This window comes from Marmota flaviventris, chromosome 13 (assembly GCF_047511675.1).
Source record: "Marmota flaviventris isolate mMarFla1 chromosome 13, mMarFla1.hap1, whole genome shotgun sequence".
NCBI classification, from domain to species: Eukaryota; Metazoa; Chordata; class Mammalia; order Rodentia; family Sciuridae; genus Marmota; species Marmota flaviventris.
Window position 1 is genome coordinate 72,070,101 of NC_092510.1, and position 26,354 is coordinate 72,096,454.

Consider the following 26,354-nt stretch of genomic DNA (forward strand, 5'->3'; position numbering starts at 1 on the left):
ACTTTACAAGCAATAGAGAAATATACAACTAAGGAGGCCAGTTCTCTATGGTTAGTGATTGATAATAAGGTTATATCCGTCACAGAATGACCGCAAGTGGGACAGAATTAATTGAAGAAAATGCAAACAGATTTTTTTTTGTTAGAATGCATTTCGCCTTCCGTTACCTCGAGGTGGAACTATTCTAGAGTTGCTTTGGCTCCAGATGCCTCGGTATCTCAGAAGCTTTTTCTGCCTGGATTCCTCCCCTGCTTCCCCTCCCCCAGGCCACAGCCCTGATCATCCCCAGCACCAGTAACAGAATCTAACATCCAGTGGGCATTGTCCTGGGCCAGGCACTCTGATAAACGCTGTATATTTCAGTAACACCTCCAATCTTCCCACCAACCTAGGGGGAGGGGAACTTTTCTATTCCATTTTACAGATCTGCCCATGTTTCCTGAAGTAGCAGCTAGGATTCAGTCCAGACACAGTGACCCCAACTTGTGAGTCCAAGCTCAGAATTCCTACTCTGCTGTCTCTTGTTTGTTAGAGGGTCTTTCTCTTACAGTGACAGGGACTCACTATCTTATAAGGATTTTCTCAGTGTATGTGAAACTGCAACATTTGAAGACCTTTTTCATCCTTTTTTTTTTTTTTCAAATTAGTCTCCTTCCTTGACAATCCATCACTCACTGGGTAGATGAGGCCTCTCTGGGCCTCAGTTTCTCCATCAATAAAATGGAGACAGGTGGGAAGTGGCTGGATCAGGTTTCTTAGGGCTCAATCCATAGTAAATATTCTAGGAATCCAAAATGCTGAGGGAAGGCCAACTGTTGCACGTGACCCTTCAAGTTCTTCTATATATCACGAATGTACCTCAAGAAGGCCACTCCTGGGCATCCAAATGGGTTAATGGGGGTAGGTGTGACTGGTGGGGCACAACTGTCAGGAGCTCCATGCAGCTATGCGACCTCGCTCATTCGCTCTGCCTGTGAGCCTCAGTCTCCTCATCTGTCATGTAAGACCATCCCAATGATTCCGGCTTCTCTGGGTTGCTGAGACGAAAGGAAGAGCTTTGTCCGTGGGCAGCCCCAAATGGGACAGGCTTGAGGGCGGGCGAGGGGCGGCGCGTCCCACTTGCCCGGAGCAGGCGGGCGCGGGGCTGTCCTCGCAGGTTACATAAGGCCGCTGGCTGGAGGCGGTGGCAGGGAGCGCGCGTCCGTGGGGGGAAAGGGGCGTGGGGAGCGCGGTGCTGCTGGGATCCCGGGGCGTGAGTGCGCCGCCGCTGCCCGAGGTAGGGCGCGGCGGAGTCGGGTTTCAGAGCGCCGGCGACTGCGGGCGCGGGCGACTCAGGGCGCGGGCCCGGATCCTGCCCGCCGCCGCCGAGCGCCGCCTTTGTTCCCTGCAGGAAGGGCGAGCGCGGCGGCCAGCGCTCAGCGCCCCTCGTTCTCCGCCAAGCTCGGTCACTCTGCCCGTCCGCTGCGCTTCTTCAGGGGCTCCGCAGACACGCGCGATGGCGCCAAGGTGGGACCCGCTTCCCCGCGCCGAAGCCCCCTCCGACCAGACCGCCCGCTTCACCGTGTCTCCCTCGGCCACTTATTGCAGGAGGAATGGGCAGTGCTGGCGCGTGCTGTTGCTGCTCTCCATCTCCGCGCTCCTCTCCGCTGTCACCGAGACAGGCGCCTCGACGGGTAAGCGACTCACCCGGAGGGTGGCACTAGCTGCCTCCGCGCCCTGGGGAAGTTGGTTTGGGCGGCGGGCACGGCTGCGGTGCGCTCTTCATTCCTGGACATAAAAGGGAGTCCTTGCCACTATGCGCGCCCTGGCGGTTCTACCCGCGGCTTTCTCAGGACAGTGTGCGGGTTCTAGCCGCAAAGGCGGTCCCTGGCAGCCCCGGCGGTAGAGCACTGAAGGGGCTCCCGAGGTGTCTGATCTAGGCGTGGTCCCGCCAATCTTCGACCGAGAGGGACTTTGGAAGCAGTTTGCTAGCGCCAAGGCAACAGTTAGCCTCCGTGCACCCAGCGCACGCGCTCAGGTTGTGCGCTCTGGCTGGCTTATTGGAAAGGCAGGACGGTGCCTTTTTGTACACAGGTGCGGAAGCCTGAGCACCAACAGGGACACTTGGCGCCTTTGCAGCGCCAGAAACAACGGAACTGAATTGCTTCTCATGCTTACTTTAGCTTTTAGTTACCTAGCGGGGTTTCACATTTATTGTGGGCAGTGGCACCATGGATGATGGAAAGAGCTGTGGGCTGGAACCAGGGAACCTTGTCCCTTCTGTTCCCTGGGCTTTAGTTTCCTGATTCAGAGGTGGTTGGCTGAGCAGTGGAGTCTGAGGTTAGATGGTTAACTGGGTTGAGTCGGTTTAAGGTCAGATTGCCTGGGTGTGAATTGTGGCTCAGCTGCAACTTTGGGAATGGATTTCACCTCTCTGTGCCTCGGTTTTCTTATCTAAAAAGGAGGAATAGTTAGACGGTCCTGCCTCCTGGAGATGCCATGAGGATTCAGGGAAAAACTAGACGTAATGTGTCTTCCTTGCTGCTGGTACATATGAGGCACACAATCAGTGGTAGAACTTCCTATCTGCTTGATAGAACTGCTTGATCCTTGCAGTAATTGTGTTTGGAAAGCAATGCAGAAATTTTTGCAGCATTGAAATAGAGAGGCTCTAGAAGTGGCTGGTCTGAAAGCTAGAACTTGAATTCAGGTCTCCAGACTCCTAATCCTCCTTAGCCACTTCCCCAGGCATTTCAATAGGAGAATCCATCTCTCAACGGTGACTTCTGACCCCTTTTGGATTTAGAGGATTAGTATACAGCCCTGATTGAATAGGGATTGAGAAGACTATGAAATAACTCCTGGTCCCCTGGTGGAGTGGATGTCCTTGGTTAACTCTTTGTATTTGAAGAAGCCTGGACAGCTCAGACTTGACTCCCAGGGAGCGAGACTCAAAGGCGATGATAGCTTTTCCTGCCAGAGCATCAAGTTTTTTTTTTTTTTTTCCAGATCAAAGGGCAGCTGGAGCATAGTTTTGGCTTCTCGGCTCCCTGGCCCATGTTGGAACGCTGCAATTTTGCATGTGCTACAGGGCACTGCCAACTCAGTGACAGAGGGCAGCTTTTGGATTCTGTGGTCTTTTGAGAACTTTGCTGTAACTCCTACTTCCCCCAAAGGAAGAGGGTTCTGGGGAAGGGAACTGATGTTTCTTTCTCCTCCTGAGTTTGTAGCCTGGTGCCCTGATGTCAGATCAGGATTGTTTTTTCTAATTAGGAGGAAGTCCTGTTTCTATCCATAACCTAGAGAGGGAGGGCCAGCAACTCCTCAGGAGGGCCATTTACAACCGATGCTAGTCAGTGTTCCTTGCGGAATCTGAAACCAGTTCCTGGAAATGTGAACTCTCCAAAGTTTGCCTCAGTTCCGTGTGGCAATGCTTACAAAACACGGTCCGTCCAGGTGGAGTGGGAACGTGTTCCTGTTTCATTCCTCCACTTCTCACGATCCCTCCAGGAGATGGGCACTGAGGACTCTTACTACTTCTGTTCTTCAGATGAACACACCAAAGTCCAAAGTCACAAGGCTTCCAAGCATCTGGGGTAGAATTGGAATGAGAGAGTGTGACTTCATTGCCCTTGCTGAATACCATCCTAATATTCAGTTAGAGCAGATTCACAGATGGAAGGACCTTGCAGGGCCCCACAGTCTCTAGTGAACCCCATAATCAGAGTGTCCTAATTGTAGCATGAGCTCATTGCATCTGCATGGCTATTGTGCAGTCTGCAGAGCAGTTACCCTCCACCAGCTCACTGGATCTGCCGCCTGGTAGTGCTGAGAAGTTGGGTTCCATCTTATAGATGGCTTTCAGGGAGTCTATCCAGCAACACAGAGGGGGTGATGCACAGATCCCTGTACAACAGTTCAGATGGACCTTCCAGGCATTACACTAAGTGAAAGAAGCCAGGCATACACTGGGTATTGTCAGAGTCCCATTTATACAAAATTTCTAAAAGGGCAACGCTGCAGAAATGGAAACCACCAGCAGCTGCCTGGGCCAGAGACAGAAGCAGGGACTGGCTGCAAATGAGCATCAGGAACTTTCTGGAGAAATATCCTAACACTGGACTGGGGTGGTGGTTGGACAACTGTATACATTTACAAAAGTTCACCTAACAGGACAATTAAAATGAGTGAATTTCAGGGAGGGTGTACTGTGCCTCACTGAAAAAGAGTTATAGAAACAGAAGAAAGCATTTCCCCAGGTACCAGGGCACCCAGGCTCCAGCCTGGGACACACCCGGCCCACCGGGGGCCACTTGCAAGCTGCCGGCTCAGAGTGCACTGCCTCTCCTGAGTTCTGGCTGGAAAGGTCAGGTCCACCTGTATCTCTAGGTCTCCAACTCAGTTGTCCCCAGCATCCCTGAATGTCCTTGTGGGCCCAGGGTAAGTCTCCCCTGTTAGGGACAGAACACAGGCATGGGGTGATTCACAGACAATGGAGCTGTTAAAAAAAATGGATACTCGTAAACTTCCTGTTTTTCCTTTCTCACCTCAACCCCATTTAAATTTCAAGCACTGGGAAGCTCGGGTTTCATCACACACTACCTCTGTGAACTCAGATGAGTTTCACCTGAATCTCAGTTTTCCTGTCTATAAAATGGGGAGGCAAGATTCACTCCTGTCTGTTTTCCTTCTAATTTAAAACATGGGAAAACAACAACCTTTGCCTAGTGTGAGCTCTAACTTACTCTGCATAGTTTAGTTCAACAAATACAAACTGAACACCCATTTTGCCAACCTGCATGCTGACCGGGGACAGAAAGGAGTTGGGCACAGATCTGCCCTGAGGTGCTTATAATGCATAGGCAGAAATTTAGGGTATCAGACAACAGTCCTGGAACCCTTCACATTCAACATCCATCCCATCCTGTGTGCACCCAATCCCATTCCCTTACACATTCCTGTTTAAAGAGACCTCTTGCAGTGGGGTGTCACCACATGACCCCTGTGTTCCTAATGGGTCAGGACTGGGCTGCCAGACAGCATTATCCCTTCCTTTCCCTGTGAAGGCACAATGTCATTGGAACGCCTGTTATTTTGGAAGATGAGCCATGGTTGGGGAAGGGATGGTGTGGTTATAAGTAATTTGTTCCTGCCATCAAGTGCTGATATGTATAAGTTATTTGCTTCTCTTTAAAATATCAAACCATTGAGAAAAGTTCTTGCTAAAAGTACAGCTCTTTTATTATCACAGAATGAACCTAAAACCCAGGTCAGGAAGCGGGCTAGCCCCCAGGCTCTGTGAGGCCCTGTACTGAGATTTTTCGCCCCCTCCTCTCAGAGGTAAATCTCACCTTGCCATCACTTACTTGCATTTAATAAATAACTTTACTACGTAAGTATGTCTCCTTAAATTCTGCAGTTCTTTTTACTTGGTTTTAAACGTTTTACGGGAAGGATATATTCTTTGATATCTGTTTCCTTCACTGACTATTAAGATTTTGGAGATTTATTCATGTCATCGTATGTGGCTGCAGTTAGTTTATTTTCATTGTTGTATAATATTCCATTCTGTGAATACATCAAATATTTTTTAATCCATTTTTTCTCCAGCAACATTTGGGGTGTTGCCACTTTTGGCTAATGTGACAGTACGGCTGTGAACATTCTTGTTTGTCTCTGGTGCACATGTATATCAGTTCTGAACCTAGGAGGAGAGTGCTGGGTCATAGGGTGTCCATACCCTTTCACGGAGCGGCAGTACCAGTATGTTCTCTCTGTGGCTGTGCCAACACACGTGGCCACCAAGAAATGAGAGTCCCCATTCTTCACCTCCTCTCCAGTGCTTGGTCTTGGCACTGAAGTTAATTTCAGCATTTCTGGAGGGTACATACAAAAATCTTACTATACCCTTAATTTACATTTTCCTGATTATTAAGTCGATCCTATGTTAATGGACCATTTTGACATCCTAACTTACTTATTTTATGAGAGGAAATTCATGATGGAAGATTGATTATTTTAAAGTGTAAAATTCATTGGCATTTAGTGTGTTTATGCAATCACCATTTCTATCAACTTCCAAAAAAACATTTTTGTCATTCCAAAAAGAAGCTGCATACCCGTGAAGGAGTCACTCTCCCTCTTTGCTCTACTCCCGGCTCCCAGCAACCACGAAACTGTTTTCTGTCCTCATAGATTTGCCCAGTCTGAATATTTATACAACATGTGACCCTTATGGTCTGGCTTCTTTCACTGAGCATAACGTTTCAAGGTGAATCCATTGTGTGTGTGAGGTTTTCGTTGCCATGACCAAAATATCTGACTTGGAGGAGGAAAGGTTTATTTGGACTCCCAATTTCAGGGGTTCAGTCCATGGTTGGCCAGGTGCATTGCTCTGGGCCGGAGGTGAGGCAAAACATCATGGCAGCCAGGAAGCAGAGAGAGGGGAAAGAGGGTACAGAGAAGATGAACCCTTCCAGGTCATGCAGCCAGTGACCCACCTTCCCAACCCTGCCCACCTGCCTACAGTTACCATCTAGTTAGTCCATTCAGACTAAAATGGAGCTGGGCGTGGTGGTACATGCCAGTAATCCCAGCAGTTTGAGAGGCTGAGGCAGGAGGATCACAAATTCAAAGCTAGCCTCAGCAATTTAATGAGGCACTTAACAACTGAGCAAGACCCTGTCTCTAAATAAAATATTTTTAAAAAAGGGTTGGGGGTGCTGGGGTTGTAGCTCAGTGGTAGAGCATTTACCTCTCGTGTGTGAGGCGCTGGGTTTGATCCTCAGCACCATATAAAAATAAATAAGAAAATAAAATAAAGATATTGTGTCCATCTACAACTAAAAAGTATTTTTTAAAAACGGGCTGGGGGTGTGGCTCAGTGGTTAAGTGCCCCTGGGTTCTATCCTTAGTACCAAAAAAATAAAAGTAAAAATAAAAACCCCACAAAACCAAAATGGACTAATTAGGTTACAACTTTCATAATCTCTCATTTCACCTCTGAATACTCCTGCATTAACACAGGAGCTTTGGAGGTCACCTCATATCCAAACCTGGCCCCCGAAAGCTCCATTTCACAATGCAAAATGCATCTAGTCCATCTCCAATAGTCTCATGATCTTAACAGTTCCAGCATTGCCCAAAAGTCCGAGTCCAAAGCAAGTTACAGGCTGGGTGCCATGGTGCACATCTGAAATCCCATCAGATGGGAGGCTGAGATAGGAAGATTGCGAGTTCAAAGCCATCCTCAGCAAAAGCAAGGTGCTAAGCAACTCAGTGCGACTCTGTCTCTAAATACAATACAAAATAGGGCTGGGGATGTGGCTCAGTGGTTGGGTGCACCTGAGTTCAATCCCGGGTTCCCACCACCAAGTTACATATATCCAGTATGCAGTGGCACAGAGTAAACATTCTCAGACCAAAAGAAAAGGGAAGAGTATGAACACAGATAAAAGGGTTGGCACCAGGGAAAGACCTAAATCCAGCTGTGCAAACAAGTCCCTTAGCTCCACATCCAGCAGCTGGGGCACATGGCATCTGATGTGAGCTCCAAAGGGCTGGGCAGCCCTGCCCCCTCCGCCTTGCCCATTGCAGCCCACATGGCCTTTGTCTTAGGCTGACTCTCCCACAGCTTTCCTTGGCAGACAGTCCATGTGGCTGGCATTTCTCAGTCCCAGGGGTCTTCACTGCAGCTTTGGCTTCCTCCTCATAGATTCACACGTTGCCTTCTCTGGGGCTTTCTGCAGGGATTCCCACCCTGCTACACTGTGCCTGGCCTCCCAGTCTAAATTGTGAAATCTAGGAGGAAGCCTCCGTGACCCCTTAACTCCAGCATTTTCCTTCTTGCAGAACAAGCATGATGTGAACGATGCTGAGGTCTGCCACCGATTTGAGCAGTAGCTGGGCCCCCTTGGACTATGGCTGCGATGGCCTCTGAGTGCCTGGGCAGCTGAGCATAATGAAACACATCTTAGGAAAACAACTTTGTAGGCCCCCCTGTGTGAGAAGAGTGCCCTCATAGTCATTTCTCAAAGGAATTTTTACTTTACACCCTTGAGCCTGTGATGGCTGTGGTCTTGCCAATTCCTGGGATGCTCTGTCTCTATGCAAAGTATTTAGCATCACTTTAGTAGCTATAATTTCTTCAAATCTTCCTTGACCCAAGTTTTACTTGTACTTTTCTGGCCAAATTGCAAGTTTTAAAAATCTGTCTGTCCTGGTTTTCACAGTGAACCTGGCCTAAAGCTGAGAGCAATATCCATGCCACTGCCTGAATACTGTGCTGCTTTGAAACCTCCTCAGCCAGATTAATTAGTCTATAATCTTTAAATTTGGCCTCATACAAAGTCTTAGGGAATAGGCAAAAATGTTGAAAATGTACAATTCCTTGCAGAATGCAACATGAATGACTTCTAGTTCAGTTTCCAAGAGTCTTCATTTGCCTGGGAAACTTCATGCGCAATCTTTACTGTCCACATTCCTACTGGTATTCTAACCTTCTGAGCTCCCACCAAAACCACCTGCTAAGCTCCGCTGACAACATATTAAGGCTTCTCCAGCCTGTGTCTCCAAACTTTTCCAAACTCCTCCCACAAACCAGTTCCAAAGATTTCTAATCTACACGACTCCTAGTCTCAGCAACAATCCCACCTCTCTATACCAGTTTCTGTGTGTTGGGTTTCAATTGTTGTGACCAAGATACTTGATAAGAACAAGTTAGAGGAGGAAAAGTTTATTTTAGCTCACGGTTTCAGTTTTATTTCATGGTTGGCTGGTTCTGTTGCTCTGGGCCGGAGGAATGGCAAAAAGGTGGAGGAAAGCTGCTTGTCTCCTGGTGCTCAGGAAGCAGGAAGAGAGAAGGAAGGGGCCATAGGGAAGAGGACCCCCTCCAGAACACCCCTAGTGATCCATCTTCTCCAGCCATACCCCTCCTGCCTACAGTTACTACCCGGTTAGTTCATTCAAACTTGGATGAACTGATTAGGCTACAGCTGCCACAGTCTAGTCATTTAACCTCGGAATATTTCTGTATTAACAGGATCTTTTGGGGGATGCCTCTTAACCAAACCATAGTGTCCATGTTATATCATGTATCAACGCATTGTTTCTTTTATGACTGTATAAATATTCCTTCATTTATATATACCACATTTTGTTTTTCATTCATCCATTGATGAATATTTGGGTTGTTTGTACCATTTGGCTGTTGTGAACAGTGCTGCCATGAACATCTGTGTTCTAACATCTGCTTAAGTGCCTGTTTTTAGTTCTTTAGATAGATATGTAGGAGTGCAATTTCTGGATCACATGGTGATTTTTTTGTTTACATTTTTTTAGAAACCCCCAGACTGTTACCCGCAGTGGCCGCACCATTTTACATTTATACCAGCATTGTATGAGGCATCTCATTTTTCATGTATCACTAATACTTGGTATTTTAGAACTTTTTCATCGTTGCCATGTTAGTGCGTGTGAAGTGGCATCTCATTGTGGTTTTGCCTCTCATAACTAATGACATCAATCACCTTTTGAAGAGCTTGCTGGTCCTTTGTACATCTTCTTTGTAGAAATCCTGATTTAAACTTAGACATATGAATCAGAGCAGTTCAGAATTTTCCTGTAATAATGTCTCCTCTGGCCATTGGCAGTCTGATAGGTGGGTAGGCGTGACACCTGAGAGCTCACATCATGGACCTTCAGTCTCCATCACCCAAAGGACATTGTCCAGCACTGAGCATGAACTTTGGCCATTTTGTCATTATTATAAACAGTGCTGCTGGGAACCTCTTCAGACAAATGGCCTTTGTTTTCTTTTTTGTTTCCTTTGGCTACACTCCTCAAATGGACTCACCAAACAACAGAGCTAGTTGGAAAGTTCTTATTTTATATTCAAATGGATCTTTGTTGATACAGGTTTAATTGTGCGACTTCCTAGTTTAATTGCCCTGTCTGGGCTATCGTTGGTCCTAGGATGGAGTGCTGCAGATTCTCTCCTCCACTAATGCTGAGCCCTGCTTGATGGGGGCTCATACCAAGCCACTGGCAGGTTTCTGAAGGAGGCATGTGATGTCCAACTCCCACTCTTTGGACCGGCCAGTTTCTTTCAGAACACGCCCCTCCCCTGTCTACCTGTCAACCCCCATTCATCCTTTGGGATGGTGTTCTAAGAAGCATTCCTCCTCTGCCCGGTTTATTGGTGCCTGCTAGTCATAGGGTTATTCAAATGGTGCAGTGACCATTGATGACTCCTGTGTCTCCCGTGTTGCATGAGAAGTTCCGTGAGGCAGGGACTGGGTCTTATCCAAATCTGAATCCCAGAAGCTAGCAAAGGGCCTGGCGCAAAGTGGGCACTCAGCAGACTTTTTCAGCGAATCAAAGAAGGGATGAATGGGTTCGTCTAGCCTGTGGTTTAATGTGCCCACTTACTACATCCTCTGCGGTGTATAAGTCATCCCAACTCTTCCACGGCTCTGCAACTGTGGAGTGACCATGGCCGAGTCATCGGAGAACATCATGGGCTTTTAGTTTTCTTTAATAGCTTAATAAGTAGGTAGGCTGGAATTTACACTACTGTTACTTTGCTCCTTATTATATTAATTGTTTAAACAACTTATTTTCTAGATTATACTCATCTTATTCCTAATAGCTTACACTTTGTCAAAGGTGGCACAGGTGGCATTAGCTAAATGCATAAGCTTGTTTTCCAGTCTTAGTGTCTATGGCTTGATTCCTTTAAAATGGACCATAGATTAAGATATAACCTGAAGTCAGTTCTTATTCAAGGTAGTCCCCAGTAGTCTCAAAAGTACCAAATAAATGTGAACTATTGGCTCCTCATTGTTATTATATCAATTTTTAAAAAAATTTAATTTGTAGATAAACCTTTGTTTTATTTATTTATTTTGATGTGGTGCTGAGGATCGAACCCAGTGCCTCACACATGCTAGGCAAGCGCTCTACCACTGAGCCACAACCCCAGCCCCTATTATATCAATTTTTAATTTAATGATATAAACTTAATTCCATAATCCCTATATCACAAGTCACTTTCTTATGTTTGTACAATGTGCTTAAGTCCTTATAGTTTTGATGATTATTGTTTTGTATTGTGCTTTAAAGCCTGGTAAGAGGTCAGCCCTGCCTCCTTCTGCAGAATATTGATTTGTCATCATGTACTAGTGGAGGTAGGCGGGTGAGTGTTGGAAAGAGGGGGGCAATCTTACAGTAAGGCTCAGTGTAAGACATTAATGTCCACTGAGGAGAATAGATGAGCAAATAAGTCTTCAAAGTCAGAGCACAGATTATGGGGCCTGAGCTGCAGGCCATACAGGGCCCAGGGGAGCTGAGATGGTATAAGAGGTTTTGGAGGAACCATGTTTGCCAGCTGATCACCTTCCTCTGCTCCACCCCAGCTAGAGAGAGAAATAGTCTAGGGTGAGGACAGAATCTGGGAGAAAGTCCAGACTTCTTCCTGGGCACCTAAGGAGAAGACACAGTGCATCCCTCCTCATCTCCAAGAGAACCCCACTCAGCCCGGCCCTAACCAAGTCATCCCAACCCAACTCAGCCAACCCAACCCAACCCAACTCAGTTTAACCCAACCCAACCCAAACTAATCCAGTTCAATCCAGTTCACATGCTTTGCGTGCCATGGGTGATTTAATGGATTGGACAGGGCAGAAGACTCTCCTGAGGGCCCTGGTATCTCTCTCAAATGACCAAAACCCTCTGACTTCAAAGGTTGGTGAGCCCTTTCCTGGATTTGGAGAATGTGGCCAGAGTCTGACTCACAGCAAGCAGCCTGGCCTTAGGCCTCTGTAGGAGTCATCCCTTTCATTGCTGAGGGACTCAAATGTGGCCCAGCTTAAAAGTCCCATCCCATACCAACTGGGAGATCTTTTGCAACTAGCCTCCTCCTGAAGAGGACTTCTTCAGAATGCTCTGTCCCCTTCTGTGGTGTGGTTGCTTTCTTCGATATCTGTCTTCCTTCCATATTTCCTGGCTCCCTGCTCTCTCTGGGGCTCCCTGAGCGACACTGGACCCAGTGTCCACCTGGAGGGACTCACAACCCAGCAGGGAGGTAGGTGCCTCAGCTGGCTTACATGCCAGGAAGCTTGTCCCAAATGTGCATGCAAGCCTGGGCGCTGCTTGGGTAGGGACGTCCACTTCCACCCCAGATGAGGGAGATGTTAGGACATAAATAGCCTTCAAAGGAGAAGATTTATTTTTTTAATATCATCAATTTTTTTTTTTTTTTTAGAAAACTAATGCACAATCACTATAAAAACCTAGGGCAAAAAATAAAGGAATTTGGAAAGATTACATATTATCCTGTAACTCAGCAATAAACAAACCCTGCTAACATTTGGTGAAATGTGTTCCATGTTTACTTTCCATATCTAAGTATGCACATATATTAGAAGATGAATAGATCATTCTGTACATTATATTTTGACCGACTTTTCCCCTAGAAACTTCTTCTGGAACATTCAATAATCTTCTTTGAAAGTAAAATAGTATGGCATTGTATGCTTATCCCATAACTAAACGAGTCCTCTTTGAGACCTGTTGGCCATTTCTTCTTGTTCACTGTTGTAAACCCTATAGTGATGACCATATTCTTATGGCTCTGTACTTGACCGCAATTATTTCCTAGTGCAAATTCACGGCTGCTACTTCTCTAACTCAGAAGGAGAAATGACAACAGTGAAAGGGACATGCCTGCACAGTGGGCTGCTCCCCACTGTGGCCTTGGTGGAGTGGGCCTGCAGATTCTTCCTCCCTGCACCCCTCCATTCATTTTGTGTGCACCTGGTGGTGAGAGTGGGAGGAATGAGGTTTTTTTTTTTCAGGAAATTAGAATGTGAGCACTCAGTCCCAGGGACCCTCCTGGTTGTCGTCCTGGAAACACCCTGGGGACTGTGAAGGAGCCATGCCCGTGCTCTCCTCTTCAGGAGTCTATACTCACCCAAGGTGAGGTGCAGCACCCGGGGTTTTCGAAGCTCCTGGCTCAATTCTCAGGTGCAACTGGGTTGAGAACAACCCAGCCCAGTCCAGAGGCTTCCTCTTAAAGGTGGTGGTCCTGAGTCCCAGAGGTGGAGCATGCCCATCCATGTCCCAACACAGGTGGAAGACCTGGCACCCAGGGAGAGGCTTCAGGAATGTGGCTCATGCCCCTGAGCTCTGGGATTCAGGGACCTGAGTTCAAATCTCTGCTCTGCCACTTCCCTGTGAGTGATCTGGGACCAGTTACCTCTCTTATCCTTTCCTTCTTCGTTGTAAAACAGGTCAGTATTTCCTATTTGTGAGGATTGACGAGACGAGCATCAGGCTTGCCATCGGTGACTAGTTTTTTTTTTTTAATTATTTGTTCTTTTTAAATATACATGGCAATAGAGTGTATTTTGACCTATTATACATACATGGAGTATAACTTCCCATTCTTGAGGTTGAACATGTGGCGTTACACTGGCCGTGTATCCATATATGAACATAGGAAAGTTATGTCCAATTCATTCTACTGTCTTTCCTATTCCCATCCCTCTCCCCTCCCTTCATTCCCCTTTATCTAATCCAGTGAACTTCTATTCCCTACCTCCATTGTGTGTTAGCATCCGCATATCAGAGAGAACATTCAGCCTTTGGTTTTTTGGGTTTGCCTTATTTCACTTAATGTGATAGCTTCCAGTTCATCTATTTACTAGAAAATGCCATAATTTCATTCTTCTTTAAGGCTGAGTAATATTCCACTGTGTATATGTGCCACATTTTCTTTATCCATTCATCTGTTAAAGGGCACCTACATTGGTTCCATAGCTTAGCTACTGTGAATCGAGCTACTATAAACATCGATGTGGCTGTGTCACTGTAGACTATTGATTTTAAGTTCTTTGGGTATATACTGAAGAGTGAGATAACAGGGTCAAATTGTGGTTCCATTCCAAGTTTTCTGAGAAATCTCCATACTGCTTTCCATAGTGGTTGAACCAATTTGTAGTCTCACCAGCAATATATGAGTGTAATTTTTTCCTACATCCTGGCCAATATTTATTGTTACTTGTATTCTTGATAATTGCCAATCTGAGAGTGAGATAGAATCTCAGTGTAGTTTTAATTTGCATTTCTCTAATTGCTAGAGATGTTGAACATTTTTTCATATATTTGTTGACCATCGTATGTCTTCTTCTGTGAAGTGTCTGTTCAGTTGCTTTGCCCATTTATTGATTGGGTTTTTTTGGCGTTAAGTTCTTTGAGTTATTGGTATATCCTGGAGATTAATGTTCTATCTGAGGTGCAGGTGGCAAAGATTTTCTCCCATTCTTTAGGCTCTCTGTTCACATTCTTGATTTTTTTCTTTTGCTATGTAGAAGCTTTTTAGTTTGATACCATCCCATTTATTGATTCTTGATTTTACTTCTGTGCTTTGGGAGTTTTGTTGAGGAAGTCAGTTCCTGAGCCGACATGGTGGAGCATCGGTGACCAGTTTAATGCTTCACTCCTTCCCTGAGCCCACATCATTGTGGGTTCCTTGAGGGCAGGAGCCCTGCTTTATTTATCCATGTTTCCACAGCGTCCGACATGGCACCAAATGGACACAATGAGCATTTGAATACGTTCATGAATGAATCATTCAAAGCCTGGGACTGTGGAGATCTTAGTGAAAACCCAGCATTATGAACCCTTGGCCGTGGTGAAGCCTATGTGTGCCTCTGGCCCCCACTGGAAGACCACCCCGCAGCCATCCCCCATGGTGGCTGATGGTGGGCACAGAGGGGATGGGAGCAGGGGCTTCTATGACAGATACATTGGGAATTAGAGTATGTTTCATGAAAAAGATAATAATAAGTAAGCTTTTCCCATGCTGGGAAGTTGGAACCATTGCATCCAGTGGAACAGAGGGGCAGAGATCCCAGCTGACGGCAGGCTGAACCTAAATTCATGCCGTTTGGACAACATCACACCCTGAACTCTCGAAGTCGGCTCAGCCAGCTGCTTCTCCACCTCTGGCCACAGCAGCAGTGCTGGCTAATCCTAACTTTATTGTCCAGAGAGGGACAGTGACTAGCTCAAGATCATGGTGCAAGTTGGCAGCAGAGCCAGGACTAGAGCCAGGTGTCCTGACACCCAGACCGCTGCTGTGATGCCCAGAGAGCCTCACATGGACCTAAGAAAATACCACAAATATGCTTTGTGCTAATAATGATATAGTGCTTTCGACATTTTAAACATACTTCAGTTATATGTAGATAGGTACATGTTTCGAATACATGCATATCAATTATATGTATATATGTCTGTGTGTGCATTTGATATATCTAACTAACAATAGCCCAGTGAAGTGAAGTCCAGTTACAAATTGACGACAGCAGGCGGGTCTGTGTCCCGGGCTCTGTTCTCTCCACTGTACAGCCCCCGCGGTGCAGCCTCAGTCATCTTGTGCCTTCTTCAGCTGTGGTCCATGGACCAGCAGCATCCGCATCACCTGGGAACTCAGTAGAAATGCAGTGTCTCCGGCCTCACCCCCACCCCCACCCAGACCCAATAAATCAGGATCTGCGTTCTCAGGAGATCCCTGGTGATTCGCATGCATGTTGATGTTTGAACCAGCTCTGGATATGTTGCCTCTGCTTGAAACCCTTCCCATGATAACCACCTGTGTTAGGCAGAGTAATGGCCCTCCAAGGTGTCTGCCTGCATCCCATTCCTCAGGACCTGTGACCACATCAAGCTACATGGCAAAGGGGAAGTGGGGTTACAGGTCGACTGAAGGTCGACAATCCGCCGACCTCTAAAGGGAGAATTTCCCTGGATTATCGGGTTGGGCCCAGTGCAGTCTCAAGGGTCCTTCAAGTGGAAGAGGGAGCCGAGGAGGAGGTGGGGCAGCCACAGAGAAGGGCCTGACCAGCTGGCTTTGCAGCTGGTGGAAGGGGCCAGGAGCCGAGGGGTGAGGGCAGGCTCCAGAAGCTGGAAAAAGCGAGGGAACAGATTTTTCCCTTCATGCTTCCAGAAAGCACAGTCTGTTGACATCTTGATTTTTATCCCAGAAAGACCTGTGTTGGACTTTCAGCCTCCAAAACTGTAAGACAATAAATCTGTGTTGATGTGAGCAACGGAGTGTGTGATAATTTACTATAGCAGCAATCAAAGATGAAGACAGCTCTCGAGGCAGCGTTTGGGGCCCTCGGAAGTCCCACTGAGTGCTGATCTGGCCTCCTCTCTCAGGACATCCCCTAACGCCCTGATCTCACACCAGCAGGGCCTATGGAGCCCTTCCCCTGGGCATCCAGATTCCCTATTCTCTGTATCCCCAGCACCGGGCACTGTGTCCAGCCTGTGGGCTGTAGTCAGACAATGCTTGTTGAAGGAATAACCCGTGAAACCCTGCTACGTTCAGGTCACCACCAGCCCAGGAGAACTGCCCCCACCCCCACCCTGCCCAACACCACCATGTGGTGGCCATAGGGAGGGACATGGGGCAGACTCATCTGGAGCCTGTGTTTTGACATTTTCCTTTCTCTTCTTCTACTTTGGACAAATTTATAAAACTCTCTGGCTTCAGTTTTCCTATCTGGGAAACAAAGAGGCCTGACCAAGTGAACCCTAAAATCGCTGTTAGCCAGAACATTCTCGAACATCTGATCAGGTTCCATTTGCTGAATTTCGTGGCTGAGGGCTTGAACTCGGCAGTGCTCAGCCCTGGTCCCTGGTCATCCTGCTCTGAACACGTCCTTCACTGGCAGCCCATTCTTGAATTGGGACATTAAACTGCCCAACAACTGTGTATATTTGGTACAAAACAGAGAGGCTCCAGCTGCCCTGTCTAGTTAAAATGCCAAATTACTCACTCTCCCACAGAAAGAAAAAAGGGGGACCAAAAAAGAAACCGTTTCTCACTGCAGAGATTTTCCATGTGACACATTTTCTAATTTTACTTCAGGTTAAACTGTCTATAGTAGATGGCTCCCTTTCAGGGTCTCCCCCTCCCCTCGTTGGCCATGAGCTTCCAGTTTGAGAAGTGGAATCGTTCTGGTTTGTTGAGTACACGCAAGTGTGGGCTGATACCAATTATCCCTGCACGTCTTCATTTTCTCTGCTCAAAGATGCACAGCTTAGTGGTCAGGAGTTCTTGGTTTTAAGGCTGGCCACGGGGCTCTGGCCAAGGCACTTCCGCTCTCAAGGCACACAGTCTGCAAAGGGAGGAGCAAGTTGGCTGACCCGAGACGGTGCGGCTGCGTTGGAAGAAGTGGTTGCTGGGCCGTTTCTAAGGGTGGTTCTGTTTGAGACGGTACTGGGATCGTGTGCAGCTGAGTTCACGTCTGCCTGCAGCTTTGGCAGTCTGTGCACGTCGCTCTGGTGCGTGGAATGAGTGAGACATTTTTAGCACCTGTAGAGAGTACTGTAGCTTTGATTTAAAGGCACGAATTCTGCTTCTGCACTGTCTGTCACATGCAGTCCTTCCCTTCCATCCCCTGCCCCACCTGGGTTCAGCCTGTGCCGGGTCTCTCTACTGGGTTGTCTGAGCGCTTCCCTTGTTAGTAGGACCTCTTCTCTCTCTGACCTCTGGCACAACTTCCCACTGCAGTCAGAGAAGCTCATCTAAAACACAGGTCCCCACATGCCTCGTCCCCTCTTCAAACCCTTCCGTGCTTTCCATTACAGCACAGAAATTTCCCCACTCTTGGGGCTGGAGTCAAGGTCTCCTCTGCTCTCACATCCCTCCCATGCCCAGGCTCCAGCCACACGAACTACTTGCTGCCTCTGGATTTACCATTTCATGTTCCAGTCTAATCCACATCCACCTCTCCCCCTTTATAGACTTGCTCCTCAAACTGGCCCCCGAACCAACAGCACACCAGCAGCACCCAAGAGCTTGTTAGGAATGGAGGGTGCCCGGTCCTGTCCCAGGCCTGCAGCACCAGAATATGGACTTAGCCACTCCTAGGTGAGGGGGTTGACCTCCTTGGTGAGCTGCAGTGCTCTGTGACCTGGGGGTGGGGAGCCAGGCAGAGCTGGTTTGGTTGTAGGCTCCCCAGGTACGAGGTGGCGACCTTGGGTGATTTACTAATCCTCTTGAAGCTTCCCTTTCTTCATCTCTAACAGTGGGGATAATAATAATGCCTAGCTGAGACTTCTCCTGATGAGTGAAACCCCTGAGCTCTCAGCATAGTGCCCGGCCCATGGTCAGCCCTCAGTAGCATAATGGCCACAGTCACCAGGTTCAATGTCAATGTCATCAATGCCATCCCTAGGCCCTCCTGTGGCTTTCTCAGTTTTGCTTGTACCTTTCCATTAGGGGGTCTGTCCAAGGACCAGAAGGTTAGAGTCATTGACCCTCCAGTGCAGCGAGATAAACAGCCCCAATCTGGTATGGGAAGGACTTTGCCAGGTGGGTGAGTGGGATAAAAATAATAGAATTCCAGTTTCTGGCTGTAGTAGAAATGACCGTGTTGCCTGTTACATCCAGGTTGGGTTTTCATTTGTCTATTTGTTTTACTCACTTTTACTTGATAAACATTTATTGACTGCCTACTGGTTACAAGGCAAGATGTGATGTGGTGGGCATAAATGGTGACCAAGACCAGCTTGGTTTCTGCTGTCAAGGGGGATGGCAACACTAAATGAAGATTTGTACCAAAAACAAACAAGAAAAAACAAAACACCTCCGTATATTAACTGGCAAATGGTATTGTGGGGGAGTATTGTGGGGGTTAAGAAAGCAGGGACACTCTCATCTGTACTGGGTGTCAGGAAAGTCTCCCTGAGGAGAGACATTGAAAATGATATTGGAGGGGTGAATTGATTTAGCCAGGAAAGTGGGTATGGCTGGTGGTTTGGCAGAGGAACGGATTGTTTCAGATGAGGAGCACAATGGGGAGAGGGTTAAGGAAGCAGCTCGAGAGGGGTCAGAGGTGGGGATCAATGGGACAAAAGCAAGAACTCCATACAATAGCTGCTGTCCCTCGCTTGGCCCTGGGGGCCTCGGTGCCATGGATCCCCGTGTGGTATTCACAGTCCAGGGGTGCACCAGCTGAGGATTCTGCTGAAGGACAAGACAGAGTAGGACTCTGGGTTCCACTACCTGTCCTGTTCCTCTGCTTATCAGAGTGAATTGTTTCCAGGTGAGAGCAAAGGCCCCTCCTACGTATGGCTGAAGAGAAGGGAACCTGAGAGACTCAGCAAAGGTTAAGGAAGCAGAGCCCAAAGTGAGGCCAAAGCCAGCAGTAGGAGCCTCTGACCCACCCAGAGCCTGGTAGGTCAACCCAGCTGCCTGTCAAGAAGCAGCGAATGGCATGTGAGAAAGAGTTTTCAAGACCCGCCCTCTGCAGTGAGGCTCAGTCAGTCCAGGTTGCAGAGCTGCCTCTGGGTGCCATGATGGGGTTGGACCAGTGCTGATGGGATAGGACTTTTTTTATTCTTTGGTTGTCTCCGGGTCTCTGTATTGAGAACGTATATCCATAAACAATGCCGACTGCTCCTGCCAAGGAACAGGAATGAGAGCTTGGGAGGACTATGTCTGGTGGGAAGGCTTCAGATGTTTGTCCTTGGGGAGCCATTCCTTTAGAGATGGTTTCACAAGTGGGATCCAAGTGGTGCATGACCCTCCTCCTGCCCGAGCCGCTCCTTTCAAGACCTGCTTCTCAAACTGGGCCGCGCTCTTGGTTCTTGGCTGTGTGACAGCAGCCTGCAAAGAGCCACATTGTTTATTTCCTGGAGCGTCTATTTCACTCAGCGGTTGGTAAGTTGGGGTGAGGAGACAGTAACAACTGGGGAATAGTCTAGAACGTTTTTACCTTATTAAAAGAACATACACACGCACATTATGAAGTGAAAACTGAAGCCCTTCCAAGCACTTTGATTCAATCTGCAGGCTCCTGTGGGGCTCCTTGACTGGGCTCAGGCCTGCAGGTAGAGGGACCCTCTCTGATGGTGGATGCTTTCGTGGGGATGGTGTCAGCTGCAAGAGGGAGGGGACTTGTCTTTCTCTGTCCTTGATGAATCCCCAGGACCTGTCATCCATCCGGTGCTCAATAAATACTTGCTGCCTGGGTAGCATTGTGTGTGTTGATGGCTACAAGAAGCTTGCCTTTCTCCATCTGTGTTTACCTTTCCAGGAATAAGTGCGTGGGGCTGCTCAAGATGGGAAACTTGGGTGGAATGTTAAAAATGCTGCTCGTGCATATGCATGTGGGAGATGGGCAGTCTTGCTGAAGTTCAAGATTTCTAAGAATCGCCCTTTAGAGGCAGCCTCCCACCCAGTGTGGTCCGTGCTGCATGGGTGAAGGCAGAGTTCACCAGTAATGCATCCTGCACAACTGGGTTCCCAGGCCTCACTTCTCACGGGCCTCCAAGTGCCAGCACCTTACTTCCATTAGAACCCACTGATAACTTGAGGACAGAAAATGCTGGACTTTGGGGAGCATCTGTTCCAGCTGTCCTAGATAACAGATGGGAAGATGGAGGTGCAGAGGGAACGGGGGCTTGTTGAGGTGTGTGGTTTAAGACCTGGGTCTAGGACTCTGCAGATGTCTGGTGCATCACATCACTCTGAAATTCCTGAGTACACTTAACCATAGCCGTGTTGTCACCTCTGCCCTCTTCAAGGATGGACCTGGCAGTATATGGCTAGAGATGAGCTTTGAAGTCATCAGAAGGACTTCAAAACCCAGTTCTGCCACTTACAGCTATGTGACCTGGGAGCATTGATTTCCTCATATCTGGACAGAAGGGTGGTAGAAGTCCTGCCTCTCTGGACCCTAGAAGATGCTCAGCAAGGAATTTGGAGGAGTGATCTGGGTGGATCCTGAGAGCTACAAGTGTTGAGTCATGTGAACAGTCCCAAAGACTGGACCTCAAACTGCTGCATTACTGGGGTGCTTTTAAATATACATCTTGGGGATTCTGATTAGGGTGGGGGCCAGATGCCAGTATTCTAAAGCCCCTAGTGGTTCTGTTGTGCAGCCAGGATGCAGAGCTCAGTCCTAGGCAATCCACACTGTGGAAGCAGGACCACATCTCCTGTTCACCCCAAGTCTGCAGCACCAGTGGTGCCAGGCGCATGACAACCATTTGGAACTTGATAATCATTTGTAAATGAATGAACAAAGGAGCAGGATGTGCTCAGAACCTGACATTCACCTTGCACTGCAATCCTGACAACTGGTTATTGCCATCTCTGTGTCCAGATGAGAAAACCTAAGCTCAGAGAAGTTACAGAATGTGTTGAAGGTCACTTACCTAGTAAGAGTTCCAGCAGGGACTTGTTTGAGGTGATGTTGGTGCCCAATTCTGTGTCCTTTTCCAGCACCTGGCTGGGAAACATTGGTCCTCCTTGGGTCCCTCCAAGGTCACTCTCTCCCAGTTTTTAGTCTATTCCAGTAAGGAGGTGTGTCCTGGATTCTCACTTTGAAAGGTCCGATTCCCTCACTTTATTCTGGAGGCCTCAGGCTCTTCCTCCAGCAAACATTTGGAGACTGACAAGCGGCACTTTCATCTACATTAAACAGGAGTCAGCCTGTCTCAAAATAAAGACTTGAGGGTCACCATCTGTTCTAGTGGTTTCCTTAAACTCAAATCCCATTTCTGAGCCAAGTTGCAGACCTCTTTGCGTAACTGAGCCAGAGATTTTGTAGGAAGATGCAGCAGTGGGTTTGATAACAATGGTGGAACAAATTTCTTACGTTGTTTGTGCTCGCCTGCTCAGCAGCATCAAGTCACCACAGGTGGGCCACAGGTACCTGCTTCAGGCTCAAGTGCCTTCATTCCTTCAGCGGGCACCCAGTACGCACCAGCGTGCACCAGGCATGGCGCGAGGTACCTTCCCATACCTTGCTTCTTAGGGGTCATGAGTGGGCGTGACTTGGAGAGTTGGAGACATGATATGCTGTGGGCAGTTGGGATACAGATATTTCCATCAGTCTGGGCCCCAGTCTTCTTATCTGGGGGCCATTGGTTCGGGTGTTTTCTGAGGTTCTTCCTGGCTCTGAAGGTTACCCGCTTCTTCATTGGCCTTGGTCAGTGTAGGCGCAATTTCATGGTGACTGCTGAAGCCATGAGCTCATTCTGCCCCCGCTGCTTGTCTGCCCTGGCTGGATTCACAGGAGCACATCTGTTGGGATGCCCTGGGCAGTTCCCAGGGCAGCTCGATTTTCCCCCGGGGCATAACATGCCAAGTGCTGAGAGACTGCAGGTCGGCGTGGCTGCTCGGTTGCCAAACTCCCGCCTGCGCTCCACATTCCTAGACGCCCAGTCCCACCCTCTCCTTGGCAAGGACAGGGAAGGGGCCCAACTGCCAGGGGGCAGTCGCTTGAGGTGAAGTGGTGATTGCTCCTAAAATGGTCAGCTGGAGCCCTCCTTAGAAGTTTCCCGAGGTGCCTTATTGCCTGGAGCATAAATTTTGGTCTCCTGGGCGTGACATCTGAATCTCCCCACTATCCGGACTCATCTCCTAAGTGAAGGAGTGAATAAGAATAGAAAGGCTAGGCAGATGGTGCACGCCTATGATCCCAGCCACTTGGGAGGCTGAGTCAGGAGGATCATCACAAGCTTGAGGCCAGACTCAGCAGCTTAGTGAGGCCCTAAGCAACTTGGTGAGTTCCTGTCTTTAAATAAAAAATAAAAAGTGCTGGGGGTGTGGTTCAGTGGTAAAGTGCCCTTGGCTTCAATTCTTACACAAAAAAGAAAATAAAGAAGAAGAAATCAAGAAAGAATAGAAGGAGCTGGGAAGTCCCCGCCAGTTAACAGCTTATAGCCTTGAACTCCTTCATCCTCAGTGCACTCATCTGGAAGATGGAATAGCTGAAGCTCCCCCTGCCCACCCCTTATGCGCCTAAGTGCTCAGCTCAGAGCTTGGCCTGTTGCTAGTTGAGCATCTCTGTCTGTCTATCTGGACCCACAATTCCCTCCTCCCTGCTCTAATGCGGGTGGTTATCTATGGATCTCGCTTCTCCTGCTCTGAAAACCGTTCCCATGTTCCTGGGGGAGTGCCTTGTGCTCACCTCTCCAAGCCTTGCAGGCCCATCTCAGGTCCTACCCAGAACTTCCAGTGAGCAGGCAGCCCCTGGAGCCTTTTGCCTGTGCTTTGCTCATGGCCTCAATCTCAGGCCACCTTTTCTAAGACTCCGTATGTTGGTGTCTGTTTCCCTCCACTACGTTGAGAGCTCGTCACAGAACAAATTCCTCATCTTCTCCATCTCCCAGAGTCCTGACCAGGCCAAGTCCAGACAAGGTTGGCTCATGGATACTGGATGTGGAAAGGCCAGACTGAGACCAGGACACAGTGACAGATGGGGAGTCCACTGTGCTGTGACTGTGTTTCCAAGGGTCTAGGATCACATCAATGACAGCTGCCTTGGGGCCTGTGGATAGCAGCTCTTAAGATATTTTATTGACCACGTAGTATCAACCATGCCAAAGAATTCAAGAAGCACCCAGGGTGTTTCACTTAGAGACGTAATGAGAGAAAGCTCCAGAATGGCAATGCCTTTTCAAGCTCCTCTCACCACTCCATGACCCTCCCACTCAGTGCCTCCATGGGGGCGGGGCCTCGCTCATGCAGGAGGACCCAGAACCTCCCTATTAGGCGGCTGGGGCCTGGAGTGTTGGCCTATCCCATCCCATCCTCCCCAGTGCCCCTAGCTCAGGCTCTAATACCCGGATAGGCCCTGAGCAGACTTCCTGGGGCCTCCAGCCAAACCTCAAGAACCTAACAGTGTGTCACAGAGAAGGGGAAGCATCTGTTATTCACATGCCCCACTGGGCCCTTGTTTCAGGGAGGGGACAGCGGAGGCGGCTGGAAGGCTGCGTGTGGAGGAGAGGCACACCCAGCTCAGTGGCGGCTAAGAGCTGGGAGTTCAAAGACCTCCTGCTTAAGGGTCAGCTAAAAGGGTAGGACTGTCGCCTCCAAAGAGTCAACGTCAGACCTCTGTGTGGCTGTTCACATCACACTAACCAAGAGAATGTTATACCCCAACGGTGGATTGGACGAGAGCAAGGCCGTGAAGTACATGTGACGCTCAGGGGTACTGAGGATTACTGTGACTGTTCCTGGCAGCCGGGAGAGTTCTTTGTGATTGCTATTAATACTAATGTGTTGCTCTGAGATGGGCCTAAATCAGCCTTGTCCGGAACCCGTTGGTGTAAATCCATTCATTTACACAATGGGCATCATTTATTCCTCCGTTAATTCATTCATTCACTCATTCATCGAATGCTCTGCATTCTCCAACCCTGGTTCAGGGGCCCATGGTAGAGAGCTGAGGGTGAAGCTGGGAGTTGCAGAGACAAGACAGAATGTGCTCCTGTCCCCTGAATGGCTTGCAGGCCAGAGGGAAACACTGACAAGTGGACAGATACGAACAGAGTAGCCGGAGACTGGGCCTCTGGAGGACTAGGCGGGGGGAGTTGTTCCTGGGGAGATGATGTGACCCATTTGTAGACACACAGAAGGTGTCCTGTGGAGAAAGGGAGGCCACCAGACGCACATTCCAGTGGCGATGTGGGCCTCCCCTGGTGTCCTCCCATTCCTGAGACTAAGGCAAAGCAAGAGGAGATTGGGGTGACTGCACGCCTCTCCTGGAAGGTGTGGGACCATTTTGCCAAGTGTGCTACTAAGGAACACACGGGAATGGGTGCAGCACTGGTTCAGACCACAGCTTCCTTCCAACTGCACAGCCCGTGCTCAACTGCCCAGGCCCCGTGGACGGAGCTCCAAGTCCCTCTACCCACTTACCTCTAGGTATGGCCTTGGACAGGCTTCCTTACTGACCAGTGTCCTTCCCTCTCAGTAGAGGCCACTTGGCGGCCTTCCTCTGGCCCCTGGGCATTCCTATTTCCTGTCCATGGGACATCAGCCTGGCTGGAAAGTCACTTAATTGCTGGGTTGCAACCACAGGGAAGCCCCATCTTTCCTATCTAGACCTGTGTCCCTCTCTGGGTCTATCCTCTGGTGGAAGCAGATGGAGTCCTGCCACTGAGCGCTGGACCTGGTCTGTGCCCCCTACAGTAGTCTTCTCTGCTGCTGGCTGCCAGTCCTGCCCCATGACTGCCCGTAATTGGTGGTAGGATGGCAACTTAGCCCCAACAGCGGAACAGCCTCAAACAAGTGTGCTTCAGAGACACCTGCAGGGTTGGCTCACACAGGATGCTGGGTCCAGCCCAGAGTGTCTTTTATTTTTTTTTTTTAATTTTTTAATTTTTTTTTTTGGTACTGGGGTTTAGGGGTTGAAACCAGGGGCACTTAATCACTAAGCCACATCCAGCCCTTTTTTTATTTTTTAATTTTGAGACAGAGTCTTGCTAACTTGCTTAGGGCATTGCTAACTTGACAAAGCTGGCCTCAAACTTGCAATCCTCCTGCCTCCACCTCTCATGCTGCTGGGATTACAGGTATGCACCACTGTGCCTTGCTCATTCCAGAGTATCTGATGGAAGTCTGGAGAAGACCTGAAGATTTGTGTCTCCAATAAGTTCCCAGCTGCTGTTGCTGGTCCAGATCAGGCGCTTGGAGAGCCACTGGTGTCATGGATAAGCATATGGGCTGTGGGGTTTGAACCCAGGCTGTCAGGATTCAGATCCTGCCTTCTGCCACTTACTGTGTGACCTGATCTCTGTGTGCCTTATTCTCTATAAAAAAAAAAAAAAGAGGTCATAATAACACATTCTTTTGGGTTATTGTGAATATTGAATGACCCAACCTCAGTAACTCACATGCAGTAGTGCTTGGCACCCTAAGCATTCAGGGACTGTATTAGTTTCTTGGTGCTGCTATAACAAATTGCCTCGAACTGAGCAGCTTAAAACAATACTTTATTCTTGTGCAGCTGTCTGAAATCTAGGTGTCAGCAGGGCTACCCTTCCTCCTGGGGCTCCAGGGAGAAGCCATTCCTAGTAGCTTCTGGTGGCTGCCAGGCACTCTTTGGCTGTGGTTGCCTTACTCTAACATCTACCTCTGTGGGCCTGTGCCTTCTCCTCTTCTGTCACATCCCCGTGTGTTCCTTAGTAGCACAGTTGGCATTGGATTTAGGGTCCAACCAGTGAATCCAGGATAATCTCTTTATCTGAATGTCTTTAACTTTTATCTGCAGAGGCTACTGGGATAAGGTAACATCTGTGGGTTCCAGGGACTAGGGTATGGGCATGTGTTTTGGGGCTCACCACTGAGCCCACTCTGGGAAACGTGGGCTGTTATTGAATTGGTGTTTCTTCCAGCAGCTACCCAAGCTTCCAGCCTTTGAGGCAGAAAGAGAAGCTGATTTCCAGGTTCCAGTGGCTGTTTTTTACTTATGACAACTCATTCCCAGGCAGGGGCGGGAAATTCTGCTTCTGAAGCCACATTATAGCATTTCCTCCTGTTCAAATTTCACTCATCTGAGAAA

The 26,354-nt window shown here is 48.4% G+C and overlaps 1 protein-coding gene across 3 annotated transcripts in view; it reads left to right on the top strand.

The window, feature by feature from the left end:
* The first annotated feature begins 1,240 nt into the window (after window positions 1-1,240).
* Col15a1 (collagen type XV alpha 1 chain) overlaps window positions 1,241-26,354 on the top strand; it is a 108,564-nt gene continuing 83,450 nt past the window's right edge. For 2 of the 3 annotated variants that reach the window (XM_027930846.2, XM_071600770.1), the window contains exon 1: window positions 1,241-1,673. In XM_027930846.2, the coding sequence (XP_027786647.2) occupies window positions 1,496-1,673 (178 nt within the window). In that variant the 5' untranslated portion in view covers window positions 1,241-1,495. The remainder of the gene's footprint in view (window positions 1,674-26,354) is intronic. The other variant, XM_071600769.1, reaches the window with a different exon arrangement.